The 17398-nt window shown below is 39.5% G+C and overlaps 1 protein-coding gene across 1 annotated transcript in view; it reads right to left on the minus strand.

Annotated features, from left to right (window-relative positions):
* Nucleotides 1–3040: 3040 nt before the first annotated feature.
* The window catches only part of LOC138051525 (NLR family CARD domain-containing protein 3-like), a 16270-nt gene continuing 1912 nt past the window's right edge, over nucleotides 3041–17398 (minus strand). Inside the window, exons 3-6 of the mRNA XM_068897751.1 lie at nucleotides 16632–16694; nucleotides 12783–12845; nucleotides 9244–9306; nucleotides 3041–8208 (exon numbers count right to left, since the gene is read on the minus strand). Of these exons, the coding sequence (XP_068753852.1) occupies nucleotides 5693–8208; nucleotides 9244–9306; nucleotides 12783–12845; nucleotides 16632–16694 (2705 nt within the window). The 3' untranslated portion in view covers nucleotides 3041–5692. The remainder of the gene's footprint in view (nucleotides 8209–9243; nucleotides 9307–12782; nucleotides 12846–16631; nucleotides 16695–17398) is intronic.

The following is a 17398-nucleotide window of genomic DNA, read 5'->3' on the forward strand; positions in this document are numbered from 1 at the left end:
ATTTCTCCCTGTTCTGAACAACTTATCTGGTGTTAAGGCCATCCCCCTTTTTTTCTGTTTACCGTCGAATACGTTTCCTGATATTGGGTCGGTCGGTCGGATCAGGAAAACAACAAGACGTGAACCCAAAATCAATATGGCGGAAACGTTGGCGGATGTTGTTGCAAAATTAAGACAGCGTGGGAAAAAGGATCAACCACCGAAACTCCTGTGCCACATAAAAATGGCTTAAAAACGTCGTTAACTTTTTTTTTTTTGGAAAATGCCCAAAATTTGGGTCGGTCGGACGACGCGAAACGGAGAAAAAAAAGGGATAGCGCAAAAACCATCGATCGAGGGACAAGGCAGTCCTTGGAGTCGTGAACGCTACGGAAAACAAACAAAAATCGCCAAAGGGGGATTCCCATATTTGTAGACCAAGTGAAGAAGATACTCCAAACTTTGTCCCCTTTTGCGAAGAGCTCAAGGTTGAGCTCCCGACCAAATTGCATTGATTTCGTCCGTCAGGTAACTGATTAAATCTCAAGCACAGGTACGCGCGAGCGTGCACGTGGTTGGGATTTCACGCATGCTCAAATGGCGATCTTGGTAAATTCCAATTCTGTGATGTATGTTGTGCGATGGAAAAAATGCGAAACTTAAATCATCTCCAGTTTTCTTAGGTGAAATTTCTTCAAATTTTGCAGAGCAGTATTTACGGTTTACGCCTTCCGTCTGCCAATTCATCAAGAGATTTTGTAAGACAATTTTTTGAGTGGAGCTAAAAAAACTCAAATTCGCTAAAAGCGTCGAAAATATCTTTGGAACCCCTGCTTTGTTCTTCAGATGATTCCTCTGAAACTAAACATAAGCTTAACAGACCCTTTCACCGTTTGTGACCGCCATCTTGGCTGGGGGGCAAACACAGCTAAATTTACATTAAATGTATGCGATTTTGGCCGACTTTGAACGGCTGAACCACAGCCAAAAAGAGACAGGTTTCCAACTTTTGCGACTACTTTAAATAGTTGTATTGATAGCATTCATTCAACAAAAAAAAAGGCCATTAAGGGAGGTATGACGTCCGTAAATTCGAATAATAAATCTTCTCATGTTGCTTCTAATTTTGCGGCAATTTGCCGTGATGATTTTATAAGGGTTTGTATGGAATCTTAAACATTCGCTTATGGTCTTTGTAGCCTGAATCTGTTCTTTACACTTCATGAAAATATTCTCAGTATAAATGTCTTTAAAAGACACTTTTACTGTAGAAATCTGTTTCTTTTTAGCGGCGCTACAGCGGTTCAAAGTCGGCCACAATCCCATTCATTTACTTTAAATTTAGCCGTGTTTGCCCCCCAACCAAGATTGCGCCAAAATCCGTGGAAGGGTCTATTCCGTAGCAAATGGGCCATGCATGTTAGTGGAGATCTTGGTATAATGATGCAGGACTGCAGAAAGCCGAGATTCTCCGGGTAATTAAATTTACCGCACCAGCCTAGTTGGACCTCAAAAGAAAGTGACGTCCATTGAGTGCTTTTTGTGTTTCCTGCAGTGCCAATAACAAAAACAAATTCTCTAAGAGGCCAAGTCGCTTTTCTTGCTGCTCGTTTAAAGAGAACCCATATGAATGACGTCATACACAGGATGGACTTAATTGGCTTTAATTAAATTTTATATTCACACAAAATTCAATTAATTAAAATTGGCCCCAGTAAAGGTGGGGGTAGAAAACGCCACAACAATTGCAAAAACCAAATGCAAGAATGAGGAAGGTATAGGGGAGATGGGTGGACGAAATAATCTCATGAGACTTGCAAAATATTCTGACCCCCGACGAGTAGAAGAATTGAATGAGCGTTACATTTCACACCACGTGTCTGATATCAGTCCTCTTTCAATGCCGATGTGATCAATTAGTAGCCATTCAAGTTAATAAAATAAGGCTAGAGTTCTCTCCTGAAATGGACTATTTTCTTTTCAAATTTGGTGCCATTGTCCCAGTCGTGACCCCAAAATACTATTTCTCACGTCTTGCCCTAATATTTCACAGCTGCACCTGTTCCCTTTCCAAAGTCCGGTCAAACCTTAATGTTTATGCCGGTCATTTTTGCCAGCAGATACAGCTTAAATTCGAGCGTTTAATGTGTTATTGCAAAACTCCCTAAAGAAGTTTACATTAGCTAGACGAAACAAGTTTACAGATACAGTTCGCAGAGTGCTGCTCACTAGTTTAGTTTTTTTAAATTACGCGATATTTAATTGGCAGGGATTTTTTATATGTGGGCGAGAACACCGATACGCTTAGAAAGCTTCTTCCTAAGATTGGCTACATGGTTTGACCAAGTCAGAGTGGGGTCTACATTTCCCGTCTAAGTTGCTGGTTGAATAATTAGCGTATAGAAGGTACAGCTTCTCCATTGTTTTTTCTCTTTGGCCTTAATTGAGCTTTCTCGATGAGAACGCTGGAGGCAAGTACTTTAAAAATACTGGTGGCCTAATAGACCATATTTATAAATGGAGACCAATAAATTATTCCTTCGTCTGTATTTTGTTCACGGAAAAGTTCAAAAGTTAACAGCTTAGGCTCAAGGTTATGACATGAAGCGAAATGAAAAGTTTTAATTTCAGTTTTTATTTCAAAGTCACACGAAAATATCCATTTACAAGAAAGTGAAAAATCAAGTGAAGCTATGACCCTCGCAGTTATGAATGCAATTTTTGCAATTGCGTAAAGAAGCCTGAAAAATTCAGGCAACGTCAGTGACTTCATAGGTCAGTTGGTTAGAGCGTCGCACCGGTATCGTGATGTCACGGGTTCAAACCCCGTTGAAGTCCTGAATTTTTCAGGCTTCTTTACGCAATTGTAAAAATTGCGTTCATAACTGCGAGGATCATAGCTTCACTTGATTTCATATCCGCAGTTCATATATGATTTAACAAATAGATTCCATGTTGCCGTGCGTCTGTTCAGTAATAGATCACAGATGACGTCAAAACGTGGTAAGAACAAAAAAGTGGCACACGTGGCGATAGCCAAGTGTGTCACTGATGTTCTCACCACATTTTGACGTCTTCTGTGATCTATTACTGAACAGACCCACGGCAACATGGAATCTATTTGTTTTATATAATAAAGAATTAAACTTTATTCGCATAAAAGCTGATGGTGACGTCAATCGTGCGTCTGTCCTCTAATACATCATAGGCAAGAACCAATCAAAATCCGTGAATAACTTGGGTTATTGCCAACGAGTCAGGCCTTCTGAAGACAGAAGGCCTGGCGAGGCGGCAGCTTATAGAGCCGCGAGAAGATTTTTAGGCGGACGAAATCTCAGAAGTGCTTCAAATTTGAGTGTAATGTAGACCAAAAGCTGTAATGTAGACCAAAGCGATGAAATGTTGACCGTAGCGATAGCCAATGAGAGTTAAGCACGAGTACGCCGCGTGATGTTTGCAGCCGCCAGATCACGCAAGCTTGGCTCGTTGGCACTTTAGCGACAGCTATAACTAGTCATATAATCATTTCACTTATCATTTCATCGTTAAAGTGAAAAAACATACAATGATTATTAACAATAGCCACCATTTTTCATACTTTTACCCCGTTCTCTTTATCACTTTTATCTCGCCTTTTCTATATATATTTCACTAATTTACACTCAGTGTTTTATCCGTGGAAGGCTGTAGATCGACAGCCGAAAGCTTATATTCCTTTTCAAAATCTTTAGCCAGAGAACGTTTTTTATTGTATTTTAATATGTCTCATCCTGGCTGAGCTTCAATTTTTAATCATAAACAGTATTGCAAAGAGACAAGAGAGAGTGTTCATATAGTCGAAAATACAACAAAAGTCGACTGTGTTGCCAACCAGAAGTTAAGTTTGGCAAACAAATTGTCAGAAATACAATTAGGCAGACTATAAACCCCTTAGTATCTCTGTTTTTTGCCTTGTGAAGGTGAAGGTGAGTTATGTCTTAAGAAGGTAAGTTAAGACTTCTGAACATTGTGACGGTAAGTTACGCCTTATGAAAGTCAGTTACGCCTTGTGACTATGAGTTACGCCTTGTGACGGTAAGTTACGCCTTGTGAAGGTGGATTACGGCTTGTGACGGTAAGTTACGCCTTGTGACTACGAGTTACGCCTTGTTACAGTGAGTTACGCCTTGTGAAGGTGGATTACGGCTTGTGACGGTAAGTTACGCCTTGTGACAGTGAGTTCAGCCTTGTGAAGGTGAGTTACGCCTTGCGACTATGAGTTACGCCTTCTGACAGTGAGTTACGCCTTGTGAAGGTGGATTACGGCTTGTGACGGTAAGTTACGCCTTGTGAAGGTGAGTAACGCCTTGTGACGGTGAGTTACGGCTTGTGACGATACGTTACGCCTTGTGAAGGTGAGATACGCCTTGTGACGGAGAGTTACACCTTGCGACGGTGTGTGACGGTGAGTTACGCCTTGTGACGGAGAGTTACGGGTTGTGACGGTGAGTAACGCCTTGTGACGGTGAGTTACGCCTTGTGAAGGTGAGTTACGCCTTGTGACGGAGAGTTAACGGCTTGTGACGGCGAGTTACACCTTGTGACGGTGAGTTACGCCTTATGACGGAGAGTTACGGCTTGTGACGGTGAGTTCCGCCTTGTGACGGTGAGTTACGCCTTGTGAAGGTGGATTACGGCTTGTGACGGTAAGTTACGCCTTACAAAAGTCAGTTACGCCTTGTGAAGGTGTGAAGTTACGCATTGTGACGGGTAAGTTACGCCTTGTGAAGGTGACCCTTATGCATTAATAGCTCATGCAACCCGGTGCCCTGTCCATGTTCATCTCATCTTTAGAGCGTTCGTAGACATCCAGTCATAGGATTCTTCAGCGATATTGCATAATATGAACGATGTGACCAGCAACCACCGGGAGAAATTTAAATTCTAAAGCGCGGGATTTTGTTCACAATACCGTCATGTTTAGTGTATTTGTCACTTTAATTTCCTACACCTTATTAAACTTTCCAGAGTCAAGACATTCGTTTGACAGTTTCATGGCTGGTGTTACTCGTTTGTCTTGTTTTCTCTGTCCAACAGTTCTTAAATGGGACTTGGATAATTTTAACAAAAATGACTCTTCACCTGAATGAAAAATAAAAGAACATGATGAAGTCACCTCGTATGGGTCTGCTGTTGAACTGGGCGGAAGTAATTTTCAAAGTTAAGTGATCCAGCGTGTTGGTGGGTATACGCACGTGTACGGAAGTCACGGCCAGTTTAAGGGGAGAGCAAAGTAAAAGGCAGCGCAAAGCAAAAGTCATGTGAGTACAAGAAACAACCTAGAAACTTTCGTTTGAACTTCCTCGACTGCATACAAAACTAAATGTTACAAAGAAAACCTCATATAAAACTTCGTATAACGGCACATGTTTCATTTCAATGAAAACTATCGCTTGCCGTTTGCTGTACAATTTTTAAAACAGTTTTCACTGGAAATTCAAACCCTTTGAAAATAAAACGTTTTGTTTCAGGTATTTCGATATGATTGATATGTGAATGCTATATTACAATGCTAATACAATACAGGAAGAATCTTGAATGCGCAAGATTTAATTTGCTTATTGCAACAATTCTTTTGGGCTCTGACCTTTGGTCCAAAGATAAACTCCAAGGGAGGATTAATTTCAAAACGTTTTGACAAAGGCCAATACGATTAGTATGAAATACGTTCAACTTAGAGCCATGTCAGTGCTTCAAGGGAGCAGTAGCACTCGCTAGAGATGTAATACGAATACAACTTCAACTCTGTCAGTGTTGAATTGATTTCCACTGCTTTAGCCAGTGCAGCAGCACCTGTGTCACCGATTCCATTCTCAGGCAAATACAAGTGTGTCAGCGTTGAATTGATTTTCACTGCTTTATCCAGTGCAGCAGCACCTGAGTAACCGATTTCATTGTTATCCAAATTCAAGCGTGTCAGCATTGAATTGATTTCCACTGCTTTAGCCAGTGCAGCAGCACCTGAGTCACCGATTCCATTGTGAGACAAATACAAGTGTGTCAGTGTTGAATTGATTTCCACTGCTTTAGCCAGTGCAGCAGCACCTGAGTCACCGATTCCATTTCCAAACAACCTCAAGTGTGTCAGCGTTGAATTGATTTCCACTGCTTTAGCCAGTGCAACAGCACCTGAGTCACCGATTCCGTTGTCAGACAAATGCAACTCTGTCAGCTTTGAATTGATTTCCACTGCTTTGGCCAGTGCGGCAGCACCTGAGTCACCGATTGCACAGAGAGGCAAATGCAACTCTGTCAGTGTTGAATTGATTTCCACTGCTTTGGCCAGTGCAGCAGCACCTGAGTCACCGATTTCATTGTCAACCAAATACAAGACTTTCAGTGTTGAATTGATTTCCACTGCTTTAGCTAGTGCAGCAGCACCTGAGTCACCGATTCCATTGAGAGGCAAATACAACTGTGTCAGTGTTGAATTGATTTCCACTGCTTTAGCCAGTGCAGCAGCACCTGAGTAACCGATTTCATTGTCAACCAAATACAAGACTTTCAGTGTTGAATTGATTTCCACTGCTTTAGCTAGTGCAGCAGCACCTGAGTCACCGATTTCATTGTCAACCAAATACAAGACTGTCAGTGTTGAATTGATTTCCACTGCTTTAGCCAGTGCAGCAGCACCTGAGTTACCGATTTCACTGCCAAGCAAATGCAACTTTTTCACCGTTGAGTTTGTCGCCATTGCGTGAGCCAGTATAGCAGCGCCACTGTCACCCATCTGCTGTCGACAATAAATACGCTGAATTTTAAGAAGAGAACCAAGAGAACGCGCCATTTCTTTTTCAAAGGTACCCTGTTCCTTTTCACATTCCCTAACACAATTCAATGCAGTCCATAAGTAGTGGAAACTCTCCTCGAAATTTAATTGGTTAATTTGACTTGCTATACTTGCCATAAGAGCCATAGCTTTTGCCTCGCACCGCCGAGCCAAGATACCACAGGTAAACATAAGCACTTGTTCAAACTCCTTAAAATATCTTGTGTCAGCAACTAAGCCATCAGGATTAATTTGCTCGTCGACAAGGCGGCAACTTAGATAAAATGCAGCGAAGAACTCCTGAAAGCTCTTATGTAGAAAGCCATAGCACCGGCTCGGTCTTCGTTTGCTGCGTCCAAGCTGAGCTGACAGAAATCCCAATTCAGGTATTAAGCTGCAGGTGCCATTTCGGAATACACTGTCGTCGAAATACATCTCATCGTTAAGCAAGCCATTCAATGCTATACAACCAAGATGCTTCAATTCAGTGTGGTATAATTCAGTTAGGTCTTCGTCCTTTTCTGGTAATTCTTTCTTTCTCATATACTTTCTCAGCACACACTGCACTATTTCGTGGTAAAGCAGAGTTCTACCTTTCGGCAAATCTCCTTGGAAGTCCTCGCAAAGGAGGCAAAGAAGGGCTGTATTTAATGGATTTGCAGTTATTCCCCTAAGGCGTGCGTCTGTGCGCAGCTTGTCCAAGAGCTTTTGCGCCAAATTACTTTCGGTTTTGAAATATCTTCGGATAAAATCTTCAGCATCGTTTTTGGTAAATCCTTCGACCTCTAGCAGGGTGTCACAGAATTCCCGTACTGATATCCCAGTTTCATGGCGAGCTGTAACCACTAAGTAACATTTTGAAAGCATTCTTCCTTGAATGATTTCTTTGTAGACGGATAATTGATGGGTTGGCAACTCATCCAATCCGTCAAGTACCAGCAAAACTTTTGATTGATGTTCCCAAACGAAGGTGAAGAATTTATCTCTTTCTTCTTTCTTTATGTCTTTTGGTAAAAGCTGGTCATCAATAGCCTCCCGTAACTCAGAGTTAATGTCTTTACATTTCAACAACAGCAATACTTGGACATCAGGAAATGAATCATCAGCTTTACAGTTCTTGGCCCAGTCGTAAGCAATCTTGTTACAATAGGTTGTCTTTCCCATGCCTGGCTGTCCTTCAATCAAAACCTTTCTGGGTTGTGGACATTCCTCATGCGGTTTGAAGATTTCCAACATGTTGACAATGGAGTCAGTCTTCACCCCTCGTTCTTTTTTCCTGCTGACCATTTTAAGCCTGGTAAAAATGTTGTCAAGATGGAATCGAAACTCTTCACACCACGGGAATGGTGCAAGCCATCCTTCACGCCTTTTGTACAGTTGTCGAATAACATCAATGAAGTCACCCACTGGCCCATAAGCATCTGAAAGAGAGAAAGTCATAAAAACGCCGTTGTTCTCCCAGCGTTAAATACTTGAGAATGATACTTACACTTTAGTTGTGTTGAGGTCGACTGTACTTATAATTGATAGTGAAATATGTGATAGAGTCATATATATAAAATGAACTTCGGGTCGTGACGACTCTAAGCGCGAATGACCATCGCAATTCAGAGAGTAAGTTCGGTAGTTGCAAAGGAAGCCTAAAATTAAATTGCAGCCCTGAACTGGACTTAAACCCATAAGTATGTGATTGTCCTGCGCTGCTCTATCATCTGATCTCTCAAGCCATCTGGAAGTGAGTCCGTTGTGCGCTCATGCTATAGACATGTATCTCCGATGGCTGATATGGTAGAGCATTGCAGCACAATCGCATAGTGATAGGTCCGAGTCCCCTGTTGAGACCTTAATTTTTTTCAGGTCTTCTTTGCTTCTTTGCAAGTCCCCCTATTAATCCATTGATCATTTTCGCTTCCAGTCAGTTGAAATAATGATGCATTTCCCCCTACCACGAAATACTTGGAAACTGAAAACAATTGTAACAATTACTTAGGCCAACTGCGAGTTGGTGACGTCATCGTCAATAATTCTCTCATTATTCTCTCATTTTAATGCACTACTGTATTGATGACTCAAAAGATAGCAAGTTCCTTTGATTCAATTTATCAAGAGCTATATACCCTCTACCTAAAGGCCCAGTAATACGGCAACATTTTTCGCGCGACTAGTCGCGCAACAATGTTGCGTTGCAAGTTGAGATGGTAAAGCGACGTCTATTTTTTGCAAGATAAAAATTTGGTACGCAAGAAGGTGGTAATACGCGCAACAAACCATCTCAAACTGCAACGCAACATTGTTGCGCGACTAGTTGCACAAAAAATGTTGCCCGTAATACTGGGCCTTAAGTTGATCTCAGTAAATGCAAAACGTATGACTGTGTGTACATTTTAGATACCCTGGTGGGATTTCTAGCAATTTCTGTCAATCCATCTCATGAATTACGCGATTCTTCAATGTACCTTCATTCTCTCCATGCTTAGTATTCGAACTGTCTCCCTGCAACTTCAACTGCTTCAGCATTTCTTTAAACAGTAAAATAAAGGATGAACCAGTGAGCGTTACTTTTTGGGTATTTTGAAACCGTCAAACCCTCGTTAAGAATAAATGGCTTTCGGGTGCTTGGCGATTGGACATCAAACTACTGAAACTAATACTGCCTTTGGGTCATTTTAGCCATGCTCGTATGCTGGAATTGTTACTCGAGAAGCACTAGTGAATGAAGTTTGTTTGTAAAAATCGAATTTTGTTTCTCTCATATATTAAACTTTCTTTTTAAAAGAAAGCTACGGGAAAACTCGTAAGACCATCTTGCTTAGTAGTTAGTACGATGACTGCGAATGACTCTGAAGAGCTATTTCATTCTATGCTATGAAAAATGCACAAGCAGTCTTGCAAAAAAAGAGCAAGAACTTCTACTTCACTTCATTAATTGATAAAGCATATCAAACGCATCACATCAACATAAATTAATACATATACATATTAATAAAAATAAAGAAAAGTTAAGAAAAGTTATATACAAATAAAATAATACTAAATAATTTATATAATAAAATAATTTCAAAACCACTTTCCAGCTTCAATGAGGTAGTCAAGTAGAGCGGCCTTAAACATTAACAATATTACCTGGAAGTCTATTCCATTGATTAATTGACCATGGAAAAAAGTTGTTTGCGCGCTGATTATAATTTAAGTGTGAGATAGATAGATAGATAGATAGATAGATAGATAGATAGATAGATAGATAGATAGATAGATAGATAGATAGATAAAGTTTATTAAAACTAAATCGTAGGCAAAGGCTGAATTACGCAATTATTTACAAATACTTTACAACACTTAAAAAAAATACAAATGAATCCTAGATAATAAGTCAAAAACTGATTATTAAGATGATATTAAAAATTCCATAAAATGTTTTTAAGTTAAAATATGTTAACTTACAAAGTATGAATATAAGTGGGATAAAACTACGGCCCGGACTGTTTCCACATCGCATATATAAAAAACTACTTGTTCTGTTCGTACAAAGCTTCGGCATATTAAAATGGCGCTGTCGTCTTAAAAACGTTTTGGAGTTTCCACACCTTGAAAGTAAGATACAAATCCCTCTCGATATCAACAGTGCGATAGACAATCCGAGAGAGAATCCGTCTACCTTCAAGGGATGGTCACTCCAATTTATTTAACATATTAGTTACTACTCCTGGTTTTTTTTATATTTATTAAAACAAAGCCTAGCTGCAGAACGTTGCATCATGTCAAGACGATGTGGCTTTTGTAAATATGGATACCGAGCAGAATTTGCATATTCTATCTTAGGTCTTACCAGACTATTATACACCTTATTCCAAAATGGCCGCCATTTAAATATTCTTTTGTTTTTATTCAAATTAGCCCTTGATGCCTCGTTCTTAAGCTTAAAATTCAAAAGAATATTTTATCTTGAACGAGGCAACAAGGACCAATTTGTATCCGCATAAATCAGCGGCCATTTTGGAATAAGGTGTACAAAGCTTGGATTTACAGGCTACAGAAGCAATTCTAAAATTCCTCCTAATAACGCCAAGAGTCTGCTTGGCTCCTGATATTTTATGTGCAATATGCTCGAACCATGTAAGATCTTCAGAAAGTATAACACCTAAGTAAGAATGGTGATGAACTCTAGTCAAAACATGATTATTAAGAACATATGTTGCATGTAAATCAGCTTTCTTAGGAGAAAAACAGATGGTATGACATTTTTCAACATTAAAGGACATTTGCCAGTCTCTTTCCCATTTAGCTAAAGCATCTAAATATTTCTGTACGACTTCACAATCAGCTGGACTATTTATACTACGATATAGAAAACAGTCGTCTGCAAACGACCTCATTGTTGATGAAATACATAAAGGTAGGTCATTAATGTAAATCAGGAACAGTAATGGCCGCAGAACCATGCCTTGCGGAATTCCCGATGTCACAAAACACTGATTTGATAAAACACCCTCCAAGGCTATTCACGGACTTGCACCACCATATATTAGTGATTTAAGTACTGTTAAGCCTAAGTCCTCTTATAATCTAAGATCAAATAGTAGTCTTTTACTGCAGCCGCCTAAGGAGAAAATGCTTCTTACGCTTGGTGCCAGGTCTTTTTATGCTGCTGCACCATGTCTGTCGAATAGCATGCCGGCTGAGTTGCGTGACATTCTATCACTACGTAATTTTAAACAAAAACTGAAGACCCACCTTATTCGGGCAGGCTAGAACCTTTTTCTTATTTACTTATTAATTTATTTTATTGATTTATTTTTATTCAATTGGTTTCAGTTGTACCACCATATCATTTGAATAAGGTTTTCAAGTGAATTATTGTAAAGCGCTACTGATCATTCTTATGTAAATAGCGCTATATAAGTATATAATTACTCCCGGTGTCACAAAACACTGATTTGATAAAACACCCTCCAATGCTACCTTATGTGTTCTCTTGGTAAGAATCCACGACAACAAGCTGCCCTGAATTCCATAATGGCTTAGCTTATGGAGCAGCCTCTGATGAGATACTCTATCAAAAGCGTTAGAGAAATCTAATATGAAGGCATCAACCTGTTTCTTGGAATTCATTGCACTAACTAGATCGTGTATTGTCCTTACAAGTCTGGTTTCACAATTTCTTCGCTTTCGAAAGTTACTAAGCACACTATGATCTTCTAAATGCTTCCAAATATGATGAGATATAATATGTTCTAATATTTTTTATGTTACTGAAGTGAGGGATATTGATCTATAATTGTTTGCTAGTGATCTTTTAACTTTCCTAAAATTGGAACAACATAAGCTTTAATCCAGTCATTTGATAATTGACCCAGATCAAATGACTGTTGGAAAAGTGAGGCCAGAATGGGTGCCAACTCATGTGATAGCTCCTTCAAAACATACAATGTAGGTTGGCATGCCATCTGGCCCCCTAGCTTTATTTACAATAGAGATTCTGAAAGTTTCTGAACACCCAAGGATGTTACCATTATCTGATTCACATTTGGGCATGACAGACTAGAAGCGTCAAAAACAATAGAAGTGTCAAAAACACCCAGTTGATCGTTTCAAGAGAATCTGATGAGTTTTGGTTCCTAAATAGGTTTCAATTTTCAGTTATTTTGTCCAATAAAACAGCCTTAATATCTGCAAAAGTCCATCTTGATGAGTAGTTAGTAGGTTGACTACTAATGATTCTGACGAGCTACATGTAGTTCATTTCACATAATAAAAAAAGCACAAGCAGTCTTGCAAAAAAGAGCAAAAAGTGTCAAAAACACCCAGTTGATCGTTTGCCTCAGAATTGCGTAATCACTTTTCATAAGACCCCAAATACGAGTGGAGATAAGGCTTGAGCCATTCAGAAGTTAAAAACCATAAAATATCAAATAACGCAGTGAAAAAAAAGGTTCTTGCTCGATCCCCTCATTTCCGCTCAGTTAACTCAGTAAGTCAATTAAATGCATGAACTCACCATGTGTCTCTTTTATTGTGTCTTTGCTGCTAGCTACGTCTGTTTCAAGCTTCTTCAGGATGTCTTAATGAAATCGAATCAACACATTGATTAACCAATCAATAAAATAAAATAAATGCTAATAGTGTCTGTTCGCGTGACGTCACAAAAATTCCGAAAACGAGGCGCCGCCATCTTGGAGGAGTAATGTTCTATTTGTAATGGCGGCAACTGAAGCGTGTCCTTGTGAGAGCGAGACAAATTTCAAGTTTATTCTGTCTGCCTATGGCGAGTCATTACAGGGCAACAAAGGGAGAAGATATGTGGAGAAAATAGCGGCCATTGGTATCGACCCTTTCCTTATTCCGGATGAAAACTGTACTCCGGAATGTCTTCCTCCAGTCGAGTCGTGCGATCTTCTGTCATATCTAGTGCTCGATACGAGTTTTTATACAAAGGAGCAGTTTAAAAATTTCAGAAGTCTCCTTGCGTACAACCATATGGTGTCTGGCTTTATTACAAGTGTTCTTGGACAAACATTGCGAGATAAATACGTGGTTCTTGCAAAAGTGAGACATTCCAACGAATGAATGATCCGCACATGCCATTGTGGATAATATCAACCGAAGAAGGAACTGTTCTTTCAGCTCAATGAACCCTTGACTATTCAATTTGACATCCCGAAGATGCGTCCTCACCTTTCAAGATGTTTGAGGTCCAGTCGAATGGAACTTTTTCCAACCGTTGATCTTTAATAATGGGCATTTTCCCAAGTGATAACCTTTTAAGCCCTAACAGCGAGTAGCAAATAAGTTCTCCTGACCTTACATTATCACTGCCTAATGAAACATGCAGGTCAGGAGAATGAATAAAAGGACCATCTAAGATAAAATGTGTCAATGTTTAACTGAACAGTACCATAAGAAATGCACTGTATTGCAGAACTTGATATGGGGCTTAAAAGGTTACATTCTTCATTGCACGCAGTTATATAAAATTATGTAAACACCCTTGTTGTTATGATACGCTGTAAGTGACCATTGCCACATCTTGTACTTGTTTATTGGGAAAAATCCCACAGATGAGGGACAGTGATTTCCAGGTAGTACCCGCAAAGATTAAATCCCAGTAGAGAACTAATTTTAAGGTAGAATGAAAGGACCCAGTTATCTTGAGAGGCATTTTTTCATTCTGTACGAAAGGACAGTGTGGACTAAGGCCCCAATTACAAATGACTCCTGATATTAATACTGTTTATACATGTATTAAATTTTCCCTTTGATTATTGAGCATAAACAAGACAAATTGGAAGGAGAATCTTCATTCCAAAGAGCTAGAAATATTGTTGTATTTATTTTACTGCCTCTCCAACCCAGTGTTAGAAATTAGAGGAGGATCACACCATCCATTCAACAATATTTTTATATTTGATCAATTTTATTACCCTTGTCCATGGATAAAAATATTATTTATTACTAAGGCTCACCATATTTTAGCCTACGTGTAGACGTAGGCTAACCATATTTTCTACAGGATCAGACAATTTGATCGAAACAGTGTCAAGTATCTGTGTGGGAGGCTAATATGAACCTTGCAATATATATATTTCATAATTTGTATGAAAGAAAGCTACATTATTAAAATTATACAATAAAAAACTATGTACAAAGGAAAGGTAACATATAAAAAAACCAAATACATGGTCAAAACGTCTCTATAGCAGACACCAACTTGTTGGTCAAAATATCAAGACAAAAATATCAAAAAATAAAAAATAAAAAATATCAAGACAAAACAACTTTAGCTAGCAAAAACATAGTTTTGGTTTTCAAAGCTGACACTCTTCGCTACTAGTGGGCTATAACATATAGCCTAGTAGTAGCTCAACCAATCAGAATGCAGCATAGATAATCGACCACTAGCTGGATTTTACTAAATTGAAATACACTGTCAAACTCTTTCAACTAAGCACTAGAACCCAAATAAGGCTGCACTGGGTACTATATTGTCAATCCCACAAGCACTGCCCTTAGAAACCATAACAAATTTTCTGTTTTACTGAGCTTTAGTTCAATTGCTATTAATTCATATCACTTAATTAATTCCTGGGCCAACTGCATAAGTTTTTTTTGAAGCTGTTCCCAAATTGGCCAGGAAATTAAAAGAGATAAACGAACATCCATGACAGTTAACCAGGTGACAATAATGCGAAAAACAACAATTCTAGAAACATCAAAACGATAAACAAGGTCTTGGTGTGGGACGGCCAGCCGTAGTTTTATCAACACCAGAACAAACTCCTGAAATTTTCTCAATGTCAGGGAGCGTCTGTTGACATGTGGAGATACAAAGGAGAATGTTTTCATTAAAACTTCCCTCGAGGGTAACCCAGTGTAAAAGCGAACTTTACCGTCATCTCCCGTGATTGCGTGAGTTCGCTTGGCTCAGTTTGCGTGGCCATGTTGTTCCCGTCTTCCTCCTCCTCTGGAACCTCTACCAAATCTCCTTCATCTTGAACCGCGAAAGAAATATCCCTGATTCTATCTCCATGGGCTTCTGATTCATCTTTCCTGGACATTTTTTGTTTAACAGCCTGATCCTGTTCTTCACGCTCCTTCTCGCGTTTACGTCTTTCTCTTATTCTCTGGGCTCTTTCTTGTTGTTTCTCTTGTTAGTCTGAACTCTTTAACTTGCTGTGGCCCAAATGCAAGCTAGGCACCCAGTCTAGATTGAATTTATCCCAGAAGGAAGCTGCTTTTCCAGAGTGAAAATGAATTCCACAAACACTGTCGCTCTCAAGCTTGCTTTCGGTCAAGTCATCACGACTTATGGCCGCTAACCATCTAGTTCGCCGTTCATTCGACAAAATTTCCGTCTGCTCGCCTTGACTAGTAATAACTTTAGGCACCCTACAAAAACTAAGGTCTGGACGTCTCTTTTTATCGTTGGAACATCCAACGATTAGACAAACCGAAGGCATCGCTACAAGACGCGAGGAGTCGCGTGTCAGATTTCACTCCTCCAATATGGCGGAACTAACTTTTCACCTACGTCATAGTCATGTGACCGCACAGACACTATAAAGAGTACGGTACAAAGTACAAAGAGGGGTGAAAGGCAATCTCTAATTAATTACCAAGAACAAAAAGCAAACAAAGATGAATGAAGAGGACTTGACAGGAAATATGTTCATAAAAACAGAGACAGACTTCCTCGGCATTGACATGTTATCACTGAAGCATTTGTCAAGATTTCCACACAGTCCTCTACTTCAACATGCATGGGCTCCTTTGTTCAAAGATGACAATGGCAGTTGCACTTTTTTTGCCTGAAAAAATTAAAGTCCTGAGCTGGACTCGAACCCATGACCCTGGGACTATCCCACACTGCTCGATCATCTGATCTTGCAAGCCATCTCAGTGGGAGTTGGTGAGTTGCAAGTTCATACTACATGTACATCTCAGATGGCTGAGACAGTAGAGCATTGCAGTGCTATGGCAAGGTCATAAGTGTTACTCCCATTCAGACCAGCATTTGTTTTTGTAACTGCCTAAGTCGCCCTCTAAACTCCAGTGATGATACACCCTTCCCCCTACACAGAATACTTGGAGCTTAAAAATGTCCAAAAAATACACAATTATTAAGTCTAATTGCGAGTTTGCGATACCAGTATCAATACTGCAATATTGTATATGATGACTTGAAAGGTTTCAAGTTTGGATTCCATCTAAAGGTATTAAAATATCCTCTAAACTAAGTTGATCTTAGTAAATGCAAGGCTTATGAATGTGTGCACATTTAGATAGCTTTGTAAGATTTCTGGCAGTCTCTGTCAATCCATCTAATGATTTATGCTAGTCATGACTGTACCTTCTGTCTCTCCAAGTTTAGTATTCGAACTGGCTCCCTGCGACTTCAACTGCTGGAGTGTTTCTTTAAAAAGTAAAAAAAGGGGTGAGCTAGTGAGCATTACGGTTTGTACATTGGGAAACCCAAATCTTGGTCAGGAATAAACGGCTTCAGGAAGATCAGCGATTGGAGTTAGAATTACAGAAGCAAATGTCACCTTCATTTCATTTAGCTGTATTCTCGTACCCTGGAACAAAAATTGTTAGTCTGGAGGCACTAGTGAATGCATCATGTTTATACAACTCTCTAACAGTCAGGGTCTTTAAACAACTGAGGAGAAATTGTTACCCTACTACATGTAAGTGGTGCTTTGTCACGTTTAGCGAATTCAGGAGAATATGACGAGTTCCACCTCCTTAAATTGTGTTCAAAATTTCAGTAAAGGTATTTGTTTGCCAATAAAACAAAAATAATATCTGCAAATGGTCAGACTTTTAAGTGCTCTTGGATGCCTTCAATAACTGCAAAGACCCATCAGATAGAGCATGTTAGATGTTGCGTAATATTGCTACTTCGCAAGAAGGAGCCCTGAGAAGGCAATCACTGAGTGTATACTGAAGAAATGCAGTTGTGTAACGACGCTGCGTTATTTCTCACACAGTAAACAGTTTTCTGAAAGATCCACCAGAAGATATTTTGATTCCTAACTTCCTTTTCGGAGAGCGCAAAGAAATGTGGAGGTGCGAATTCAAGAACAATATTCCATCGCAAGTAATGACTCTGAACCT

The sequence above is a fragment of the Montipora capricornis genome, chromosome 6 (assembly GCF_036669925.1).
Source record: "Montipora capricornis isolate CH-2021 chromosome 6, ASM3666992v2, whole genome shotgun sequence".
NCBI lineage: Eukaryota > Metazoa > Cnidaria > Anthozoa > Scleractinia > Acroporidae > Montipora > Montipora capricornis.